General features: G+C 38.9%; 1 protein-coding gene across 3 annotated transcripts in view; it reads right to left on the minus strand.

Moving 5' to 3' along the window:
• The window catches only part of col14a1b (collagen, type XIV, alpha 1b), a 255,917-nt gene that overhangs the window by 138,147 nt on the left and 93,684 nt on the right, over window positions 1–24,086 (minus strand). For all 3 annotated transcript variants that reach the window (XM_060915314.1, XM_060915311.1, XM_060915312.1), the window contains 8 exons: window positions 21,955–22,100; window positions 19,722–19,851; window positions 15,619–15,758; window positions 12,565–12,691; window positions 12,333–12,472; window positions 6,726–6,858; window positions 5,668–5,718; window positions 5,427–5,569 (listed from right to left, as the gene is read on the minus strand). In XM_060915314.1, coding sequence (XP_060771297.1) covers window positions 5,427–5,569; window positions 5,668–5,718; window positions 6,726–6,858; window positions 12,333–12,472; window positions 12,565–12,691; window positions 15,619–15,758; window positions 19,722–19,851; window positions 21,955–22,100 — 1,010 coding nt within the window. The remainder of the gene's footprint in view (window positions 1–5,426; window positions 5,570–5,667; window positions 5,719–6,725; window positions 6,859–12,332; window positions 12,473–12,564; window positions 12,692–15,618; window positions 15,759–19,721; window positions 19,852–21,954; window positions 22,101–24,086) is intronic.

Consider the following 24,086-nt stretch of genomic DNA (forward strand, 5'->3'; position numbering starts at 1 on the left):
TTAGCTAATTTTTATATTACTGTATATTTTTAGGTTTTAATAAGTACATATTGTTTGATAGTTGTTTTATAGTTAATCTTTAACCAAGTAATTATTTTTTTGTCAAGTTGATACATATCCACGTCACGGCATTTTCCCCCCAGATGCTACCGTACATATCCCTTTCTATTTAAAGTGCATTTAACTGTGTTCTTTCATGACAGATTATTTTATTTTTTTAGATTATTTTATTGAAATTATTCATAATTCAGTGTGAAATTGTCCAATAAATGCGAGAAGTTACAAAGTGATTTCCCACTTCATGGGCACAGCCATCTTAGAAGACTTCACGCCAGTGGTGGCCTCTGATTGACCAAATGTCTGGTTTTGAAAGAAATCGGTGATGGTGCGTGTTGTGTTTTGGAATGGAAGGCCGTAATGCAGTATGTAAATCAATAGCAAATATCGTGTTTTGGTGAAAACTACAGGAAGGGACAGAGCAGGCTATACTTCCTTAGGAGGCTGCAGTCCTTTAACATCTGCAGGAAACTCCTGTGGATGTTCTATCAGTCTGTGGTCGCCAGTGTCCTGTTTTACACCGTGGTGTGCTGGGGGGGGCAGCACATCCAAGAAGGACACATCCAGGCTGGACAAACTGATCAGGCGGGCCGGCTCTGTGGTCGGCATGAAGCTGGACTCTCTGGTAACTGTGGCAGAGAAGAGGTCTATGGACAAACTATTGAACATCATGGACGATGCCAGTCACCCTCTGCACACCGTCATCAGCAACCAGAGGAGCCTGTTCAGTGACAGAATGCTCCTTCCCAAGTGCAGGACGAACAGACTTAAAAACTCCTTTGTCCCTCACGCCATCAGACTGTACAACTCCTCTCTGGGGGGAGGAGGGGTAACAGGAGGACAGAGGATGGGAAGGAGCAGTAGCCTAGCCTAACAATAAGCAATACCGGACAATGTGCAATATAAAGTGCAATATCTCTTTTTCCCTCCTTCCCCCCCTCCCCCCCTCCTCTCTTCCCCATATCTTATTCTTTTTATATTTGTATATGTAAATACTTAATTTATCGAGAAGTTTTCCTCTATTTCTTTTCCCTGTTTATCTGTAATGATGCTGCTGGAATCTTAATTTCCCTGAGGTAACCTGCCCAAAGGGATCAATAAAGTTTTATCTAATCTAATCTAATCTAATCTATTGTACGAGTAAGATATGATAATTGCTGGTGGTTTGGTGGCATTTATCGCATTTTTCATATATTCATGCAGCCTGCACACTATAAATGTAAATTATTAATTAATTAATAGCATCATGCTTTCAGGCTACTTTTCTTCAATGAGAACTGGGGCTTTTGTCAGTGTAGAGGGAATCATGAATAGCTACAAACACAAGTCATTTTTGGTGCAAAACTGTTAGCACGCTGAAAATGAAAAGAAATTTCAACTTTCAGTAGGATGATGACCCAAAGCAGACAACAAAGGAATGGCTTTAAAAAAAAAAAAAAAAAAAAGAGTTTTTGAATGGCTTAGCCATCCAGAGTCCAGATCAAATCCAGCTAACATTTTGTAGGGTGACCTGACGTGGGCTGTACACAGGAAATGCCCTCGCAATTTGATGAATGTGGAATGTTTTTGCAAGAAAGAGTGAGAAGTCAGAGCAGCAAATCACAGAGGTTCATACTTTTTTTTTTACCCAAGATTAAACAGGATTTTACTCAGAGATCAGCAGAGACATCAACACATTCTCTCCAAACCAGATTCACACACCACATACCAGGTCATGATCTTCTTTATGATCAGCCAATATGCAATTTTTTTCTCATCTCATCTCATTATCTCTAGCCGCTTTATCCTGTTCTATAGGGTCGCAGGCAAGCTGGAGCCTATCCCAGCTGACTACGGGCGAAAGGCGGGGTACACCCTGGACAAGTCGCCAGGTCATCACAGGGCTGACACATAGACACAGACAACCATTCACACTCACATTCACACCTACGGTCAATTTAGAGTCACCAGTTAACCTAACCTGCATGTCTTTGGACTGTGGGGGGAAACCGGAGCACCCGGAGGAAACCCACGCGGACACGGGGAGAACATGCAAACTCCGCACAGAAAGGCCCTCGCTGGCCACGGGGCTCGAACCCGGACCTTCTTGCTGTGAGGCGACAGCGCTAACCACTACACCACCGTGCCGCCTCCAATTTTTTTCTATACATTTTATGTATACAGTTTAGTCCAGTGTGCTTCTTTAGTTTCTCATTGCACATTAAAAAGACACATCTGATCTTTTCAGGAAAACTCTCTTCTTTTTCACGTTGTCTCTGAAGAGCATACATATCACAAATAGGAAAAGATTTGGGCAAAACATGTTAACACCTTATAAGCAGCTTTAAAATGAACTATAAGATGACGATAAGATACTGTCATTTCTACTGCTTTTATCTTCATTTCAGACTCGTGACTTTAGTTTGAATGCATTTGAGGGGAATTATCGATTGATATTGTGTGCCTTCTCAATACCAAGACCAATTTCACAGAAAAGACAACAGCACAGAAAAGATGACATCAACCCAATCTGGCAACCCTGATTCTGAATCAGAACATGAGCTGCATTCTTTTAAATGGTTTAATGTAAATAGACCAAATTGTTTGGTTTAAATGTCTACCGCTTTAGCTGTAAATGATGTACACTCTTCAAACTCTTCAAATAAGTTATTATCAAGCATGTCAGGAGTGCTAGGCAAGGTATGGACTTAAGTTATACAGTTGGGCTGTTGAGATTAGCAGGCTATATATAGCTAGCTTATCGTCAATTGACTGAATGTACAAGTGGATTATATATTTGTCACAAATAACTTGGCAATTAAAATATTTGCAGTGGAGCACCTTATATTTAACAGTTATTCCATGAATTCGAGTCGTACATGAGCTGATAGCTGACGAGGCGCGTAGCACAGAGTTGGCTATAACCCATGAACGACGAGATTGAGTGGAGTAACTGTATTATTTTATCCACAGTCACTGGATTTTGAGAAACAGAGCATTTTTATTTTTTGCAAATTTGATTAATAAAAAATGTATACAAAACATCTGATAAAATAATTTCCGCTTAGAATGTAAACAAACTGGCGAAATGACGGTAGCAATTTGTGAAAATTGTGATGATATAATTCTTGAAAAAAAAAAGAAACGTCCTGACCATCAAATACTTTTATTCCATATTTTGTTGCTTTTTTGTATGTTTTGCAGTTTTGTTTTTGAGTAGAGTTTTTATTTCGTCCTCGGTTGGTTCAGCAACACGCGCCACCATTTTGTTTTTCTCTACTCATGGTATATGAGCTGATATCCTAGTAGTAGAGTAGCCAATCAGAGCATACGACTGCTCATAAACAGTGGATGTGGATAGAATAATTAACAATTATTTGCCAAAGGCGAAGTGAATATTGGTGAATAATAACTGAGACAAAGTCAAAGTTATTATTCACGGAGTCGGAGGCGGATAATTGTTTTAGTATAAATATATAGGTAATTATTTAAAAAAATACATCCTGTGCAGGGTCGCAGGCAAGCTGGAGCCTATCCCAGCTGACTACGGGCGAAAGGCGGGGTACACCCTGGACAAGTCGCCAGGTCATCACAGGGCTGACACATAGACACAGACAACCATTCACACTCACATTCACACCTACGGTCAATTTAGAGTCACCAGTTAACCTAATCTGCATGTCTTTGGACTGTGGGGGAAACCGGAGCACCCGGAGGAGAGAACATGCAAACTCCACACAGAAAGGCCCCCATCGGTCGCTGGGCTCAAACCGAGAACCTTCTTGCTGTGAGGCGACAGTGCTAACCACTACACCACCATGCCACCCGTATTAAAAAAAAAATCATTCATTTCAAACTTTAAAAATATCTTGCAAATGTAACGCGCACAGACTTGCGGCATGTGTGCAGACTTGTGTCCCTCATCTACACCGACTTTGTTTTGAAGTGGATAAAATAAATCACAATCCCACTTTATCTTTGAATAGTTTTAGATCAAGCTTCATAGCATCTTTAGTGCTTTTAGGAACAGCATTTTCTTTCATAATGTGTAATTCTTCCTCATTTACAGCGACGAAGCGATTGGCCGCCATTTTGCTGAGTCGCTCCAGGTGATTATCGAGAAATAGTCCGAATTTCTCGACCAATCAGCACACGCGATTTTCAATAATCACCTCCGTATTTATACTAATTAGCATTACTGGAAGAGTCTCTAGTGGCAGAGCTTTCGAGGTAAAGCTTTTACTTTAAGTTTTCTGATGTCTTCAGGGCAGAGAAATTTACGGTTTTGTTAATATGGAAAGATTTATGATTATGTTTTTTTTTGGTCTTATTGAATTCAAAAGAGAGAAAAAAAAGAGAGTACACTGTTTCACGTAAGAGAGAACAGGAACAAATCTCTTTCTCTGAAGTTCCACGACATTAAAGTATGACGTGTTATTCTTTACTAAATAAAGATCTGGCAACCCTGATCATAGCACATACAGTCTGTTTTGCCGAGTCGTTCGAAGTGATTATCAAGAAATAGTCCGAATTTCTCGACCAATCAATTTTTTTTCTGCATTTCTAGTACACCGCGAACTCTGGCTCCAACACGCCTGACTTAACCCATCAGCGAATACAAAATATTGTAAAGACATAAAATCTTTAATATTAAGACTGCAGATAACATACTGACTTCTCAGATCAAATAAATTTGCGTTTAATTTCGGCCATATTGTATTAAAATATTATAAATTGAATAATTACAGGAGAGAATCTCCTACCGCTGTCTGCCTTTGAAATGCACTGACTGTCATGCAAATTAAATACAAGCCTCAGTATGAGCATATAATTATGTTCCTGCCCCATGTAAGTACTAAAATTGAAGAAGAGAAAATATATGCATTCTCTCTCTCTCTCTCTCTCTCTCTGCATGAAGTATTTTGGATAATTTAATTTGACACATTTTTCTGAGAAGCTTTTAAAACATCAAACTTGGCCTGCCCAAAGCGTCTTTATATGTGAGGAACTGTCCACTCTGTTTATGGTGCTGAACCTCTGCCAAGGAATTTGAATACAAACCGCCGCTTTGATTTGGACAATAAATGCCAATACAAGCACAAATAAAATGAGCACTGGATACCACTAAATGGTAACATTTAACCGTGTAGGATTTAGAGGAGCAAACCATATGAGGGTTTTAGTGTGCAGAGACTCTTTGAACGAGCATCAAATAAAGTAATAAAAATGTAAAAACAGAAGACATGGCATGTTTAAAATGAACAAGCTTACATGGAAAGACTGAGTGATGGCTGTAATGTATCAGTATGAGTGACCGCTCCAGTGTATTCGTGTGTGTGAAAGCTATAGTGTATCAGTACAGTGTTACTGTGAATAAAATCTGCACTCACCACTTGTTCAGCTCTGTCTCCACGTGCTGAAATGTAGGACACTCTATACTGACGCACGTTTGAGCCCAGCTGATCCCACGATGCGACCATGCTGAATGTAGTAAAATCGCTCAACTGCAGACCTCGCACACCCATCCTAACCACTACAAATAGTCACACACAACAAAAATCATTAAAAAAAAAAAAAAGTGTCTTTTTAGAAAACCTTCATCCAAAATAAATCCAAAGTAGTTACGTATACCTGCTGTTGTCGTGGTGGGAGTCGTAGTTGCCACCGTTGCTCTTCTAGCAACTAAAAAAGGGGGAAAAGATTACATAAATAAATATATGAAAAGACAATTACTATTAGATTGTCTGTTGTTTCAATGATGGGATTAGTGTCATTTGGTGTAAGATTACCAGCAGATTCAATAATGGGTTTCGTGCTGTGTTTGGTGTTCGATTATGTGCAGATTCACTGTTGGGATTAGTGGCGTGTTTTATTGCATGTTGTTTCACCGATGGGATTAGTGATGTGTTTGATCACCTGTAATTTCACTGATTGGATTAGTGCCATATTTTGTATTTGCAATTTCAACGACGTGATTAGTGATATGTTTGGTGTTTGATTGTCTGTTGTTTCACTTATGGGATTAGTTATGTGATTGTTATAAGCATACATTTAGAGTAAATGGTGGGGTTAGTGCTGTGTTTGGTGTTTGATTATACGTAGTTTCACTGATGGGATTAGTGACGAGATTGACTCTACAGGTACTCTTATACCAATGATGGATTAGTGATGTGTTTGGTGTTTGATTATCTGTAGTTTCACGGATGGGATTAGATTAGTATAAGAGTACCTCCAGAATCAATGTCGAGACTAGTGCTGTGTTTGATTATCTGTAGTTTCACTGATGGGATTAGTGCTATATTTTGTGTTTGACGATCTGCAGTCTCAATGATGTGATTAGTGATATGTTTGGTGTTTGATTACCTGCAGTTTCACTGATGAGATTAGTGTTGTGATTGGTATAAGAGTACCTGTAGAGTCAATGCTGGGGTTGGTGCTGTGTTTGGTGTTTGATAACCTGTAGGTTCACTGATGGGGTTAGTGCTGTGAATGGTATAAGAGTACCTGTAGAGCCAGTGATGGGATTATTGATGTGGTTGGTGTTTGATTTTCCGTCATTTCAGTGATGGACATTTGATTTTTTCTGTTTGTTTACTCTCAGTTTCACTGATGGGATTAGTGTTGTGTTTGGTGCAATGCTACCTGTAGTTTCACTGATGAAATTAATGCTGTATCTGGTGTTTGATTACCTGTAGTTTCACTGAGTATGACATTCTCACTCTCAGCTTTGTCTTTGTAGATGGCCGTGAGAGTGACCTCATAGTCAGTTAGCGGCCTTAGACCCGTAATCACATAGCTATTCAGATTACCACCAATAACCATCTAGAGAGAGAGAGAGATAGAGAGAGAGAGGAGTAAGGAGTTCACATAATTACCTGCAGGTCAAAATACGTATTTAAACCTAATTTCAGCCTTAAACAGGAAACACAAGCACCTCTGACAAAGTTCAGAAAATAGTCCCCCCCTGATTTGTGTTTTTCCTTGATCTTGGATCCGCCTTCCCGTACAAAATAATTTGGCTTGAATAAACCAAATTTTGGTCAAAATTTGACCTAAATTTGGCTTATTCCTTGTTTTTTAACCAAAAGTAGTACAAAATTAAGCCAAAACCAAATTTTGGTTTACAACCTCATTCAGTTGACCAAATTTTGGTCTAGCTTATACTCTCAGGAATGAAAAGCAATCCCTTGATCAAATTTCGGTTACGAGAATTCTCCAGTCTGATGTGAATAAATACACTACCGTTCAAAAGTTTGGGGTCACCCAGACAATTTTGTGTAGTTTTCCATGAAAAGTCACACTTTTATTTACCACCATAAGTTGTAAAATGAATAGAAAATATAGTCGAGACATTTTTCTGGCCATTTTGAGCATTTAATCGACCCCACAAATGTGTTGCTCCAGAAACTCAATCTGCTCAAAGGAAGGTCAGTTTTATAGCTTCTCTAAAGAGCTCAACTGTTTTCAGCTGTGCTAACATGATTGTACAAGGGTTTTCTAATCATCCATTAGCCTTCTGAGGCAATGAGCAAACACATTGTACCATTAGAACACTGGAGTGAGAGTTGCTGGAAATGGGCCTCTATACACCTATGGAGATATTGCACCAAAAACCAGACATTTGCAGCTAGAATAGTCATTTACCACATTAGCAATGTATAGAGTGGATTTCTGATTAGTTTAAAGTGATCTTCATTGAAAAGAACAGTGCTTTTCTTTCAAAAATAAGGACATTTCAAAGTGACCCCAAACTGTTGAATGGTAGTGTACTCCTGGTGCACCTCAAGTGTTCACTCTTGTTCACGCACACAGTGCATGTTGCGCACACAGATCATTCATTATTAGATACACCTGTTACTGATTTGAGCACGATCAGCGCACTCATATAAGAACACTGGCAACGGGACGACGGCGCAACGTATACTGTTTTGTGTTGTATGTTTCCTCGTGCTATGTTTGATACTCTGGATTATGACTCTGTTTCATGACTCTGCTTTCTGTTTTGTTTGTGTTTTATTACTCTGACTTTTCATCATGTAGTTGTTTCTGTATATCGCACGCCTTTAAATAAACACCTTCCTGCACATACACCCGTCATCATCCCTCGACTCTGATAATTACAAGTCCAGAGTTGGAGGATGTTTAAGCTTGAAAAATTTCAAAGTGCCACCACATGAGAAAATGAGAATTTTTCTCATCAAAATCAAGCCAAAATTTTGCTAAAGCTAGACCAAAATTAAGCTAAACTTTAGACCAAAATTTGCCTGAGGACTCTTGACCAAAATTTAAAACAAATTTTGGTCACACTCATTTAAATACCTTGGCTTACTTTTAAGGTTAAAAGTTTGGGTTAATTTTGATCAAACCTTTGCAAAAATATTTTCATAAGTCTTATGTAAATTAGCTGTATATGAGGGTAAAATGGTCTCTGTAGTATGCATATACAGCTCTGGTCAGAAGTTTACATACAGTGACATGAATGTCATCTTGGATCTGAATGTCATGGCGATATTTGGGCTTTCAGTAATTTCTTTGAACTGTTCTTTTTCTGTGGCAGAATGTGCAGCATACATCTTTAATTCAAAAATTTGAATTTGGTGCACAAGTTTTAATTTTCATTGGGTTTTCTGAAATCAACACAGGGTCAAAATTATACATACAGCACACCTAATATTTGGGTAAAATGTCTCTTTGCAAGATTCACCTTGACCAAACATTTTTGTTTACCATGAACAAGCTTCTGGCAGAATTCTGGTTGGATATTTCATGACTCTTCATGGTAGAATTGGTAGAGTTCAATTAATTTTTTTTTCTTGGCATGGACTCAACTTATAAGCACGGCCCATATATTTTCAATAGGGTTGAAGTCAGGACTTGTTTTAAGCTTAATGTTCGCTGGCTTTATCCTCCACAACCAGCTCTGATGCATGTTTGGGTTCAATGTCCCATTGTAACTTCCAAGTCCTAAGTCGTGTTCAAGTTTCTAATGGTTTATGCTGAAGAATTCTGAGGTAGTCCTCCTTCTTCATTATTCCATCCACTTTGTGCAATGAACCAGTTCCACTGGCAGCAAAACAGCCCCAGAGCATGATAATCCTACCACCACCACCAGCTGGTACAGTGTTCATCTGTACATGGTGGTCATTGTGGCCAGACAACTCAATCGTTGTCTCATATGACCATACAGCTATCCTCAAGAAGGTTTTTTACTTTGTCCATGTGGTCAGCTTGAAACTTTCGTAAAGCTTGAAGGTGTCAATTTTGGAGCAGGGGGTTATTTCTTGGATAGTAGCCTCTTAGTCCATGGTGATCTGAACTGTAGACAGTGATCCGTCAGCTTCCAGTTCATGGCAGGGCTGTGCCATGGTGATTCCCAGGTTGTTCCTGACCATCCAAACCAATTTCCTTTCAGCTGAGGGTGACAGTTTGGGTTTTCTTGAAACAAAGTGGCTTGGCAAAGTGACTACACCTCACCATAACTTGGATACAATTGTTTGAACTGATCTTGGAATTTGCAGTTGTTTAGAAATGGCTCCAAGAGACATTCCGGAGTTGTGTATATCTGCGATCCTCTTTCTCAGATCTGCACTGAGCTCCTTGGACTTTCCCATTTTACTGTGTGTTGGTCAATCCAATGAGGGCTGTAAACAAACCCTTTTTATGAAGGCACAGAGAAGCTACCAGCTGTAATCAATCATGATCACTAACAGGAAGTTAAGAGACCTCGGCCTTGACAAGATAAGAGACATTTTGAAAGTTTCAGCCCCTCTGAATTAATAATCTAAATGAGCACATGTTAATTTTTGACCCTGTCTGTATAATTTTGACCCTGTGTTGATTTCAGAAAACCTAAAGAAAATTAAAACTTGTGCACCAAATTCTAGTGTTTTTTTTTTAAATTAAACTTTAAGCAATTTTTTTAATCAAAATTCTATTTCTCTCATTTTATTAAATATAGGAATGCATTTTTGATCACTATTTTGTCGCTGCTATAGCAAGTTATGAGTGTTTGAAATATGCTCTGTAATATATCAGTCCATATTTCAAAGCAACGGCCGTAAATGAGATTCGTTGAGACCTGTGCGAGACATTGTAGGATGGAAGTAAAACGTACAGCAGAAATCAAAATGACTAATATCTGCCAACGTTGTCCAAAGACGCACGCGCCCTCTTTCGAATGCTGACGTAATCAAGCCGGAAGTTTTGTTTGTTTTGATAGCAATTAGGAAAGTTTGAAAAAAGTCGGCAGTAATCGTCATTTAAACTCGTTTTTGTGCAATATTTCATTTGGAAAACAGTTTTCAAAATGGCGGCACTGACACCTGGCTGACACTTCACGTTTTGAAGTCTCGCACAAGTCTCGTGAAGATCGCGCGGATAAGCGACGCCTGCCGTCGACCAAATGAACTAATTCAACACGGCTAAAAAACGAATAGGCCAATAAGTATAATATTTAATTGCAATTAGTTGCCAATACGAGTCATGATATAAGGTTACTAAAACCGAAAACGTAACTGAATAACACGTTAATTCAGAAATAAAGCAAGTTTAAAAATTATTTCAGTTCTCCTTTAAAGATGTATGCTGTACATTCATGCTGCCACAGAAAAAGAAGAGTTCAAAGAAATTTCTGAAAGCCCAAATATTGCCATTACATTCATATCCAAGATGACATTCATGTCACCACAGCTGTGTGTGTGTGTGTATATATATATATATATATATATATAAAACAGTTATTCCATGAAATTGAGTTGTACATGAGCTGATAGTTGATGAGACGCAGAGCACTGAATAATCCATGTACAACAAGATTGAGTGGAATAACTGTTTGATTCTATCCACATTCCCTGGATTTTGAGAAACAGAGCGTTTTTATTCTTATTTTCATTTTTGTAAATTCGATAAATAAAAACTTTGTACAAAACATCCGACAAAATCATTTCCGCTTAGAATGTAAACAAACCGGCAAAATGACAGGAGCAATTTGTGAAAAATGCGATAATAATAAAACATTTTTGAAAAATAAACAAAAATATACGCTCTTACGATCAAATACTTTTATTCTATATTTTGTTGCTTTTTTTGTATTTTCTTACGGAAGAGCGATAGTTCCACTAAGAAATACATATATTTTTTTACATTTCTGAGAAAAAAACTCAGAATTTTCGAGATTAAAGTCAGAAATTTCGAGAAAAAAGTAAAAAATTTCGAGAAAAAAGTCAAAATTTTCGTCAAAAGTTTTGAGAAAATAAACTCGAAATTTTCGAGAAAAAAGTCACAAATTTAGGCTACCAGGAAGTACCAGGTCATTCAGAGCTGACGGAGACTTAGTCTGCTACTACTGTGTTTAGTGCTGCTGAAATGGACGACTTAATCAAATGTTATTTCGGGATTGGGTTTAATAACAAAGAGATCCTTGCAGTCTTGGCACAGAATCACAATATTGTGATTTCTATCCGGACTTTGAAGAGGCGGTGTCGTGAACTTGGTCTTTTCAGGAAGTGAAATCAGTCGGACATTGACAGTGTGATAGCCTTCACATCACCAACCGACTTCCTGTACCCCAGTTGTCACAACTCTGAATTCCATGGCTCTGGTCTCAGCCATTCATGTCTACCGGCCGCGAGTGAGTGTCACTTCCGTATGGAAGCCCGCCTTCTACAGATTTCTGACTTTTTTCTTCTCGAAAATTTTGACTTTATTTCTCGAAAATTTCGACTTTTTTCTCGAAACTTTTGACTTTTTTCCTCGAAAATTTTGACTTTAATCTCAAAAATTCTGAGTTTTTTTCTCAGAAGTTTCCAAATAAAATATAAAACCCTGGCCCTATTGCTCTGCCATATTTTCTGGGGTATTTTTTTGTTTTTATTTTGTCCTCGGTTGGTTCAGTAACATGCTCCACCATTTTGTTTTTCTCTATTCACGGTATATGAGCTGATATCCTAGTAGTAGAGTAGCCAATCAGAGCGCTCGATTGCTCATGTCCAGTGAATGTGGATAGAATAAATTTTAATCAGCGACTAGGTGATGGGAGTCTGTTCCCATTTCCACACATCTCATTTGTCATTTCGCCACTTGTAAGTTGATGCACAGTTTCATGAATAAGAAACACATTTATTCTTACATCATTCTTGCTCTTCAAATCTGTGATAAGCAAAGACTCATAATAAAGCAATTTATCTACCAAAAAGAGAGATGAATCCTCCTGCCTCATGTGTACGGTTTCTGTTGTACTGGTAGGTGTGTGTGTGTGTGTGTGTGTGTGTGTGTGTGTGTGTGTGTGGCTACACTACCTCTCTAGTCTCTCCTCCATTGGCTGGTGTCCAGGAGAGTCTGTAGAGGGAAATGTCAGATGCTGCATGCTGCCAGCTCACTCTGAAGCTGTCTGTGGTCACGTCACTGCTCCTCACGCTCACCGGCACAGGAACAGACTCTACACACACACAGAGAACCACAGCTGCTACTCGGTGCTCGAAAGTGATTTAAAGCAGTGTGATAAAAGCAGTGTGGTCGTGTCATTCTCACGAGTGGTGAAGCTGTCTGTAAGGGAATCGGCTTGTCCCTCATCATAGATGGCGTAGATGGCCACGGTGTACTCGGTCAAAGAGCTGAGGTCACTTAGCAACTTCGTGGTAACTCGGCCCACTTCAACCTAGCGAGAGAAATTCAATGATTAATTAAATTGTATCCTGCATGCATAATACACTCGTATAAAAGGTACTTGGAAAAAGTATGATGAGTTTCACGAACCCTCCTGATCTGTTCATTACTGATCCGGACCATCCCATGAAACCGTACAGCAATTTAAACATTGAATTTTATTTTTATTTTTTGTCAAGAACATCAATAAGGGATTGGGAAAGATGGAATAACCTCTTAGCATCACATTTTTGTTTCGATTTTTCAAACACCAGACATGTTTAACACTTGTCTTTCTTTCTCTTTTTTTCACCTTGTTATTATCAGGGTGAAGATGACCTGAGCTCCTGTGAAACATTTATTAGAATGGCTTAGATTCAAACAGAACTTGAGTGCTAAACTCAACACTTTCAGGAAAGATTTCATACAACAGAAAAAAAAAAGCGCTCCGAGAGCACAATATCCCTCGCTGGCAACTCTGTCATAACTCTGGTAAAATGCGACTGAATTGAACGAAACTGTATGCGTATTATCGATGTATAACAAAGAATCCTGTCAAGTTTAGTGAAATTCCTCCAAAAATTGTGAGAGGAGTTCTCATCTCATCTCCTCTAGCCGCTTTATCCTGTTCTACAGGGTCGCAGGCAAGCTGGAGCCTATCCCAGCTGACTACAGGCGAAAGGCGGGGTACACCCTGGACAAGTTGCCAGGTCATCACAGGGCTGACACAGAGACACAGACAACCATTCACACCTACGGTCAATTTAGAGTCACCAGTTAACCTAACCTGCATATCTTTGGACTGTGGGGGAAACCGGAGCACCCGGAGGAAACCCACGCGGACAACATGCAAACTCCACACAGAAAGGCCCTCGCCAGCCACGGGGCTCGAACCCAGGACCTTCTTGCTGTGAGGCGACAGCGCTAACCACTACACCACTGTGCCGCTGTGAGAGGAGTTGATTTCAGAAATTGAGTACCCTTCCTGGGACAGACGGACATCACCACGACATAATCCTCCTTCGGGCCTTTCAGCCAGCGGGGGATAATTCTTTTTTTTTTTCCAAATTACATGAAATTTCTCCAAAAATTGTGAGGGAAGTTGATTTCAGAAAGCAAGCACACCTTGATGAAATTGCCAAAGTACAAGTTTGTTAGTGATCAAGGGCGTAACTCTGGTAAAATGTGCCCAAATTAAATGAAATTTCAATGTGCGTATAACTGTCATCTAACAAAGCCTTTTGCCAAGTTTGGTGAAATTCCTCCACAAATTGGAAGAGGAGTTGATGTCAGAAGGCGAGCACACCTTCATGAAATTGTGAAAGTACAAGGTTGTTAATCAAGGGCTGCAACTCTGGTAAAATGCGACTGAATTGAACAAAATAACAATATGCGTACTACCGACATACACTACCGTTCAAAAGTTTGGGGTCACTTTGAAATGTCCTTATTTTTGAAAGAAAAGCACTGTTCTTTTCAATGAAGATCACTTTAAACTAATCAGAAATCCACTCTATACATTGCTAATGTGGTAAATGACTATTCTAGCTGCAAATGTCTGGTTTTTGGTGCAATATCTCCATAGGTGTATAGAGGCCCATTTCCAGCAACTCTCACTCCAGTGTTCTAATGGTACAATGTGTTTGCTCATTGCCTCAGAAGGCTAATGGATGATTAGAAAACCCTTGTACAATCATGTTAGCACAGCTGAAAACAGTTGAGCTCTTTAGAGAAGCTATAAAACTGACCTTCCTTTGAGCAGATTGAGTTTCTGGAGCATCACATTTGTGGGGTCGATTAAATGCTCAAAATGGCCAGAAAAATGTCTCGACTAGATTTTCTATTCATTTTACAACTTATGGTGGTAAATAAAAGTGTGACTTTTCATGGAAAACACAAAATTGTCTGGGTGACCCCAAACTTTTGAACGGTAGTGTATAACAATGCTTTTTGCCAAGTTTGGTGAAATTCCTCCAAAAATCGTGAGAGGAGTTGATTTCAGAAGCTTCCCGGGATGGACGGACATTGCTACGACATAATCCCCTTTCGGGCCTTTCGGACAGCGGGGGATAATAAATAATATAAAATGAGGTCCGACTGAATAGAGGCGCTTCCATTCAAATGAAAACAAACATGCAACAGATGATGTCCTTTGATGTGTTTCAATTTCAATTTTATCACGAGAAGATAAATTTCTCCAAACTCACATGTATATTATTCTTTTTATTCCTATAAACTCCAGTGTGCTTTAGGGATTGATAGCAAAATGTTTTGAAAACAAAAGAGACATGATTCATGAAAACACTGACTGGATTCAGGTCATCTTGTCAGATCCCGAAGGATTTCGCAGTGATTTCAAAATCAATATCACTATTTAGAATTAAACTCCTGCAACTCATCATTTCTATTAATTCATTTTTTACACGTTTTCTTTCTCTTTCAGCTTGTCGCTTTTCTTGTGAAAGATTTCTTCGCCTTTCTCTCGCTCTTTCACGGCTTCTTTCCTTTTCTTCCTCTGTCAGAACTCTCTTTCTCTTCCCGGTCTTGACTTCATCTTTCTCTCCTTGGTTCACTTGTTCTGACATCTTTTTAAAGTTTGTATTAAAGTTTGTAAAAATGATGATTATGTCGTTGCGCTGTTTGAGTTCTCGGTGGAAAAACCTGATAAATATGAAATTATCTGGAGACAAAAATAAGTTATGTAGGCGCGCTTGCGCTTCTAGTTCCCGCCAAAATCAAACAACCAATCAGAATCGCGAGGGGCACGGACGGACGGACGGACGGACGTACACGGCTGGGATCCCTGTGTGTCCATGAAAAATCAACTCGATGGGTTACCGTATTTTCTTAAGTATGGCGCTCTGCTAAAATTGCTTCGGCCCACGCGAAAGCTCCACTAAAAAAAGAGGAGTGTGAATATTCATCAGGGTAAATCTTCACCTCATTGGTCTGAACTCCGTCCGTCTTCACATACATGATGCGATAGCCTTTCACTTTACGCGATGCGGCTTCCCAGCTGAGCTTAGCAGAACTGTGAGTCACATCAGTGATGCGCAGATCTTGTGCAGGACTGAGAGGAACTGGAGAGAGAGAGAGAGAGAGAGAGAGATATTAAGACATGACTGAATTGCACTTTTCGTATCTGATCACGCCAGCTATCTGTAAGAGTGAAAGAAATGTTTCGTTAGTCAGCACTTATGAGGAGCTGAGATGTGAGGTGTTAGGCTTCTTCCACACTAGATATTTTTCTTCGCAACTGCGAGTACACATTTTATATAGAATTCTGTGGGAAATGGCTGCGAGGCAAGCTGAACATCGTCTCTTATCAAGCACTGTTGGCAGCATTTCTTATCACAAACGTTAAAAAAATTACTTTTCAGAAAAGCAAAAAGAATGACATCAAACATATCTGGGTCTGTCTCAGAAACTGGGTACTGTGGGGGTACCCCACTAAATATACTCACAGTCAGTAAACTATACGGTTTTGAATGGTGATGTTGGTTTTAATTTGAAACAAAATGATGAAAGAAATGATACAGATAAAACTAAATCTTTGATGTGAATATTCTATTCAGAATTTCAGAAATTCTGCAAATTTGTGGAAAAATGGCGGCTTGATCTGCGACATGATAAATGGTCGACTACATCGCGTTCCCTTCAAAAGGTTGTAGTCCACTGAAAAGCCTACAGTTATCACTAATTGTATTTTAAGTTGTAACTTTATACACCTAAGGATTGATGCGCTCACAGAATAATCATAACCGTAATAAAACATCATGCAAAATATTTCATCACCGTTGTAACTCCATTTCCCGCACACCCAAAACCAATACGATCGTGTGTTTTGATCTAAACGGAAAGCCTCAGGGTCGAGGTCACTACCTCACCAAAAGTAGGAACTTAAAATCACTACACCGTATAAACATTTAGTTATAAATCTGCGATTTTGTTTTTTAAAACGAAAGCTGAAAGTTCGGTATAGAATATGTTTCTTACAGAATGTGTTACGATGGTAGCTGGTCTTGTATGAATTTCTGAGCTATAAAATGAGTTGTGGTCTATTTTTTACCGTAGCGTGTTATTTGTGTGCGGGGAAGGACACACATTAACAATTCGCATGTGTAGAATGGAATTTTCCACTCCAACAGTTAGAAGTTGATCGTGCTTCCATTTGCGGTCTCTGTTACGCGAGTGATCTGTTCGGACATTATCACTGAAAAGGTGAGTTCTGACGGTTTTATTTTGTTTTAGTCTTGCAGTATAAGGCAATAGAATGTTTCTTTTTCATCTTACTTTCATATTTTGTAGTGTTTGCGTATTTTTGGCCAATATTTTGCAACCATGGTCAATTTAGATCGAACTTTTGATAGAATCTACGGCCAGTCATTTTGCCCCGCCCCTGCCTCGCGCTCCATCCGGTGCGGTAGTGATGTCCCGTTGCTCGCGCGCCGCAGCAGAGACCCGCGCGACCTTCAGCCGGTACAGTCGCTGTTCTTTTACCACCGCCGTTATTCTCATCTTTCCGGTGTGTTCTTGATTTTTCCATCGTGTCCTATTTCGCCATATCAAATACCCAAAATGTATCATATTATTCATATTTAAGTGAATAATCAATTCAGTCATCATAACCTGGCATTTTTAACCCAAGCAATCAAAAAAAGGAAATTTATTCAATATTTTCACTCCTCTGTGAAGGAGGGGCTTTAATTCTTCATGATGGAGTTATTTTATATGGAAATCAATTTTACAAAAGCATTTGAATTGTAATCAAAAAATTTTCCACAGTGGAGTCCAGATAAAGCAAGATGCTATCTTTATTCTTATTAAACATGACAAAAGAAACATTGAGTGTTCGGGAAATGCAAAAAAATATATATATATAAAATTAGAAAATGTATTTTTTGACCATAATGTCCCAAATGAGAGACCAGTTTCTGAGACGGACCTGTATACCAATCAGCCATAATATTATGGCCACTGCTGGGTGAAGAAGTGAATAACATTGATTATCTCATTACAGTAGTACCTGTCAAGGGATGGGATACATTAGGCAGTAAGAGAACAGTCAGCTCTTGAAGTTGATGTGTTGGAAGCAGAAAAAAAATGGGCAAGTGTAAGGATCTGATCGACTTTGACAAGGGCCACATTGTGAGGGCTAGACGACTGGGTCTGAGCATCGGCAGGGTCATGGATGTCAAAGGCTCACTGATATGCATGGGGCACGAAGGCTATCCCATCTGGTCCAATCCCACAGAAGAGCTGAAAAGGTCAATGGTGACACCTTTCCGTTTCTGCCAGCATTCCGTGTGAAAAATGTGAGTTTTTCAACTCGTGAAGATAAACTTCATATCGTCAAGCCAGTGTATGATGTCCTTATTATTATATAGACACATTCACAAACAAATATTTAACAGTTATTCCATGAAATCGAGTCATACATGAGCTGATAGCTGACGAGGCACGTAGCACCAAGTTGGCTAAAACCCATGTATGACGAGATTGAGTGGAATAACTGTTTTATTCCATCCACATTCACAGGATTTTGAGAAATGGAGCATTTTTATTTTTTGCAAAGTCGATAAATTAAAACTTTATACAAAACGTCCGACAAAATCATTTCCGCCTAGAATGTAAACAAACCGGAGAAACGACGGGAGCAATTTGTGAAAAAATGCAATAATAATACAAATTCTTGAAAAATTAAAAAAAGATACGTTCTTACCACCAAATACTTTTATTTACGGAAGCCGAGAGATACGGAAGCCGAGCGAAGCCCTTCATATAATCCTTTTTTTTATTCACCTTGTTATCCCGAGATAACGACGTAATTAATTCAGGATCTCGAGAAAACAACACAACTAATTCGAGATCTCGAGAAAACAAAACCGTTGTTCCGAGATAACGACATAATTAATTCAGGATCTCGAGAAAACAACACAACTAATTTGAGATCTCGAGAAAACAAAACAATTATTTCATGATCTCGAGTAAACAGCTGAGAAATGGTTCATTCAGGTGCGCCAAGAGACTTGTGATATGCTGACTTTGGGGCTATTTCTCATTCTGTATAGACGCAACTTTGGTCATTAGAACGTCTGGAATAATCGATCACCTAATAAGGCAATATTTTGATCAGGGGTTGACACAGGGAGAGACTGCATTAAGGGGGCGCAGCTCTGCTAGAAATCTCAGCTGTTTTCTTGAGATCATGAAATAATTGTTTTGTTTTCTCGAGATCACCGAATAATTGTTTTGTTTTCTCGAGAGCTCGAATTAGTTGTGTTGTTTTCTCGACATCCTGAATTAATTATGTCGTTATCTCAGGATAACAAGGTGAATAAAAAAATATTATATGAAGGGCCTCTCGCGGCGTCCGTATTTATTCTATATTTTGTTGCTTTTTTTTTGCATTTTTTGGGGGTTTTGTTTTCGGGTTGAGTTTTTTATTTCGTCCTCGGTTGGTTTAGCAACACGCTCTGCCATTTTGTTTTTCTCTACTCACGGCATATGAGCTGATATCCTAGTAGGAGAGTAGCCAATCAGAGCGTGCGATTGCTCATATCCAGCGAATGTGGATAGAATAATCAATTGTATCTGAAGTCACAGATGGGTTTCACTCTAACTACGCTGTGTAGAGCGCAGTCTATTTACACAAGCACTCCAAAGCCAAAGCTCAGGCAAGCTACCACCTGCTTGAAATAATAATAATAATAATAATAATAATAATAATAGCTGGCTAGCTTGTACTGATTATGAATCAGTGGTAGCATTGTTGTAGTTACATTATGAGCAGAGTATGAGCGACTTTTTTTTCCCCAGCACTAAAGATTATCTGGACAGGACAAAACAAAAAAACAAAAACAACACAGTCTCTCCAAGCAACCTTCTCCTCGATGAGCCAGTTGGACACTTGTATCTAGCTCACTGGTTTGATCAGATACAAATCAGAACTTTGTAAGCAGTGGAGTTATGGTTTAAATATACATATTGCACACAAGACAATGCATATATCATCACTCACACACACACACACACACACATACGTGTGGTCTCCTGTCCAGTCTGGGGGTCACTGGTTTCATCTCCGTACATGGCGTAGACTGTGACTGTGTACTCGGTTGCAGGAGTCAGGCCATCCAGCTCGATCTCAGTTACACTGTCTGCTACTTTAATCTACAGATACACACACACACACACACACACACACACACACACACACACACACACCACCAGTGACATTATTACTCAGTAAAATGCTTAGTTGATCCTATGGCCTGGAACAACAGACCATCTTATTTCTGTCTCTAGTCATAATTTGCAAAACAATACTTTGTCTGTGGAGGTCAAGATATACAGTGGTGCTTGAAAGTTTGTGAACCCTTTGGAATTCTCTATATTTCTGCATAAATATGACCTAAACATCATCAGATTTTCACACAAGTCCTAAAAGTAGATAAAGAGAACCCAGTTAAACAAATGAGACAAAAATATTATACTTGGTCATTTATTTATTGAGGAAAATGATCCAATATTACATATCTGTGAGTGGCAAAAGTATGTGAACCTCTAGGATTAGCAGTTAATTTGAAGGTGAAATTAGAGTCAGGTGTTTTCAATCAATGGGATGACAATCAGGTGTGAGTGGGCACCCTGTTTTATTTAAAGAACAGGGATCTATCAATGTCTGATCTTCACAACACATGTTTGTGGAAGTGTATCATGGCACAACAAAGGAGATTTCTGAGGACCTCAGAAAAAGCGTTGTTGATGCTCTTCAGGCTGGAAAAGGTTACAAAACCATCTCTAAAGAGTTTGGACTCCACCAATCCACAGTCAGACAGATTGTGTACAAATGGAGGAAATTCAAAACCATTGTTAGCCTCCCCAGGAGTGGTCGACCAACAAAGATCACTCCAAGAGCAAGGCGTGTAATAGTCGGCGAGGTCACAAAGGACCCCAGGGTAACTTCTAAGCAACTGAAGGCCTCTCTCACATTGGCTAATGTTTATGTTCATGAGTCCACCATCAGGAGAACACTGAACAACAATGGTGTGCATGGCAGGGTTGCAAGGAGAAAGCCACTGCTCTCCAAAAAGAACATTGCTGCTCATCTACAGTTTGCTAAAGATCACGTGGACAAGCCAGAAGGCTATTGGAAAAATGTTTTGTGGACGGATGAGACCAAAATAGAACTTTTTGGTTTAAATGAGAAGCATTATGTTTGGAGAAAGGAAAACACTGCATTCCAGAATAAGAACCTTATCCCATCTGTGAAACATGGTGGTGGTAGTATCATGGTTTGAGCCTGTTTTGCTGCATCTGGGCCAGGACGGCTTGCCATCATTGATGGAACAATAAATTCTGAATTATACCAGCGAATTCTAAAGGAAAATGTCAGGACATCTGTCCATGGACTGAATCTCAAGAGAAGGTGGGTCATGCAGCAAGACAACGACCCTAAGCACACAAGTCGTTCTACCATAATCGTAGACATAGTCGTTCTAATGGTTAAAGAAGAATAAAGTTAATGTTTTGGAATGGCCAAGTCAAAGTCCTGACCTTAATCCAATCGAAATGTTGTGGAAGGATCTGAAGCGAGCAGTTCATGTGAGGAAACCCACCAACATCCCAGAGTTGAAGCTGTTCTGTACGGAGGAATGGGCTAAAATTCCTCCAAGCCGGTGTGCAGGACTGATCAACAGTTACCGCAAACGTTTAGTTGCAGTTATTGCTGCACAAGGGGGTCACACCAGATACTGAAAGCAAAGGTTCACATACTTTTGCCACTCACAGATATGTAATATTGGATCATTTTCCTCAATAAATAAACGACCAAGTATAATATTTTTGTCTCGTTTGTTTAACTGGGTTCTCTTTATTTACTTTTAGGACTTGTGTGAAAATCTGATGATGTTTTAGGTCATATTTATGCAGAAATATAGAAAATTCTAAAGGGTTCACAAACTTTCAAGCACCACTGTATTTATATATTAAATTAATTTATTTAGGTCATTATTTTATGACAGATTTTTTTTCTTTTTACTTTTTTCGGACCATGCTGTGCTTTTATTTCCTTCCCGTTTTTAACACATGAAGTCAAAGAAAATAATTCTAGAGTTAAAATTTAATGAGGTTAGACATTTTTTTGGGCTATGACTGAGTGAAAGTTCTTACCCTTTTACGTCACAATCATTTCTCAATAAGACTACAGGCACTAATAGTGTTAGATTCGTTCCTAAATCAAGTCTCAGGTCAGTTTAGCACACTCTCTCTCACCTCCGTATCATCTGAAAAGCCTGTCTCACTTAGTGGGGCGTACAAGATCATGTATCCAGAAGTCTTTTCTGCAGCATCCCATCGCACCCGCATGCTATTGTGCGTGATGTCATATAGATACAGGTTATTCACCATGGGCAAAGCCACTGGGAAACACACAAACACACACACAAAGTTACAAAATGGTGTCTTTTGCAGGACCATCATTGAGCTTCAACAGGAAGAGAGAAACAATGCATTGAGAGAGAGAGAGAGAGAGAGAGAGAGAGATTGCTCAGATTGTATTCTGTACCGATTCTATTATAAATGGCTCTGTATGAAATCAGCTGCCAAATCATTAAATGCAAATACAGCAGCAACAGACACAAATCAATTTTTTTTATCCGATTACAGCACTATCATGGCATTACACTTTAAACAGTTAGTTATTGTCAGTAAATAAATGGGGGGCAATTCCATGTAAATGTCAACCTCACCATGCAAAAATAAAGCAACATGTAATACATCAAAACCACTCCCAGAGATATCACCTAGGCCTGTATTTTACAGATGTGAATAAGTTGAACCAATTTGTAACCAACCTAATATGTCACTGTCAGTCTTTCTTTCTTATAATGTAAAACCCAAGCTAAAATCAACTTTGATCATGTACAATTCTATATTATTGCCACAAGCCACAGAAATGTATGCTAAAATCCAAAAAACAGCAAAACAATAGCCATCCTAAATATTATTTAAGAACTTTGATAGTTTTAGCTGATATTTAGAGTTTTTCAAAGGGTTATGGTGGTTAAATTGCTGATTTTCTAAACATATGCCATGTCTATTTCAGATGCGTCACATCCATAACGGAATTATGTCACATCCATAACGCTGATTTTTTCTTCCTAGATTCTGCTTGAAATAGAAAATATTTTAAACAAAGGCTTTTTTTATTTTCAGCTAAGACTCCTTTATTAAATGCATGCCTGCATTTGGATATTATGTTTGCAGTTTCACAGAGTTTGATGAATATGTGCAGTCACCCTGGAAATGGGGTATTTTTTCCGTCACATCCATAACGCATGTCTTTTTTGGCATTTTCTAGAGTTCTAAATGTACTATGGGAATTCTTTTTTTCCCATGACTTCTCCAATATGAGAGGTCTTAAAAATATACAACAAATTTTAAAATACTGGAAAGGAATAAAAATTAACTAGGTCAGTTGTTGCCATTTTGAGTCCAAATGTCACATCCATAACGCTGGAATTGCTCTGGTATAACAATTGAGAATCAAAGTTGGTCATTCACATCACCATAACAACCATAGCAAAACAGAAGAGACTGGGAATCAACTTTAATTTTTGCCCCATATATTCTACTGAATATTCGTCTCAACTAACAGGAATAAATATATGAATGAATGACTGAAAGGACAAGAAGAACAAGAACGACAATAGATTATTTATTGATTAATTATTGACTGATAAAACACAGGAAGAGAGCAAGTGTCGCTTGTGTGGAGAGGTAGACGAAACAGTGCAAGTGAAGGTAACATGCTGGCTCAAAAAGAGTATAAACGCAGGCATGATTGGGTGGGAAGAAAAATTCACTGGGAACTGTGCCGAAGGTATAAAGTACCTGTAACGGAAAGATGGAACCGGGAACAGGAACAGAAAACGACAGCTGTAAGTTACTGTGGGATTTCAACATCCAGACTGACCATGCCATAGAAGCCAGACGACCTGATGCCGTATTGATTGATAAAGAAAAGAAGGAATGCAAAATAATAGACTTTGCCAAACCATACGACAGAAGAGTAAATGAAAAAGAGAGAGAAAAAATAGAGAAGTACCAAGACCTAGCAAGAGAACTACAAAAGCTATGGAATATGAGAACAACCCTGTGTCCGAAATCACTCACTCATTCACTACTTCCTACTCACTATATAGGGAATTACTATATAGAGGACTATATAGTGAGCTCAGTGATTAAAAAAAAAAACTTCAGACACTACTCCGTCACGCCGTTATTTACGTCATTACTGTTGCACAATTAAAACGTGCCCGATCAGTCAGCTGGTGGGTTTTCAAAATAATAAATACATGCATGTATTTTTGTGATAAATCCATATTATACTGAGCGTATTTCCC

This window comes from Neoarius graeffei, chromosome 2 (assembly GCF_027579695.1).
Source record: "Neoarius graeffei isolate fNeoGra1 chromosome 2, fNeoGra1.pri, whole genome shotgun sequence".
Taxonomy (NCBI): domain Eukaryota; kingdom Metazoa; phylum Chordata; class Actinopteri; order Siluriformes; family Ariidae; genus Neoarius; species Neoarius graeffei.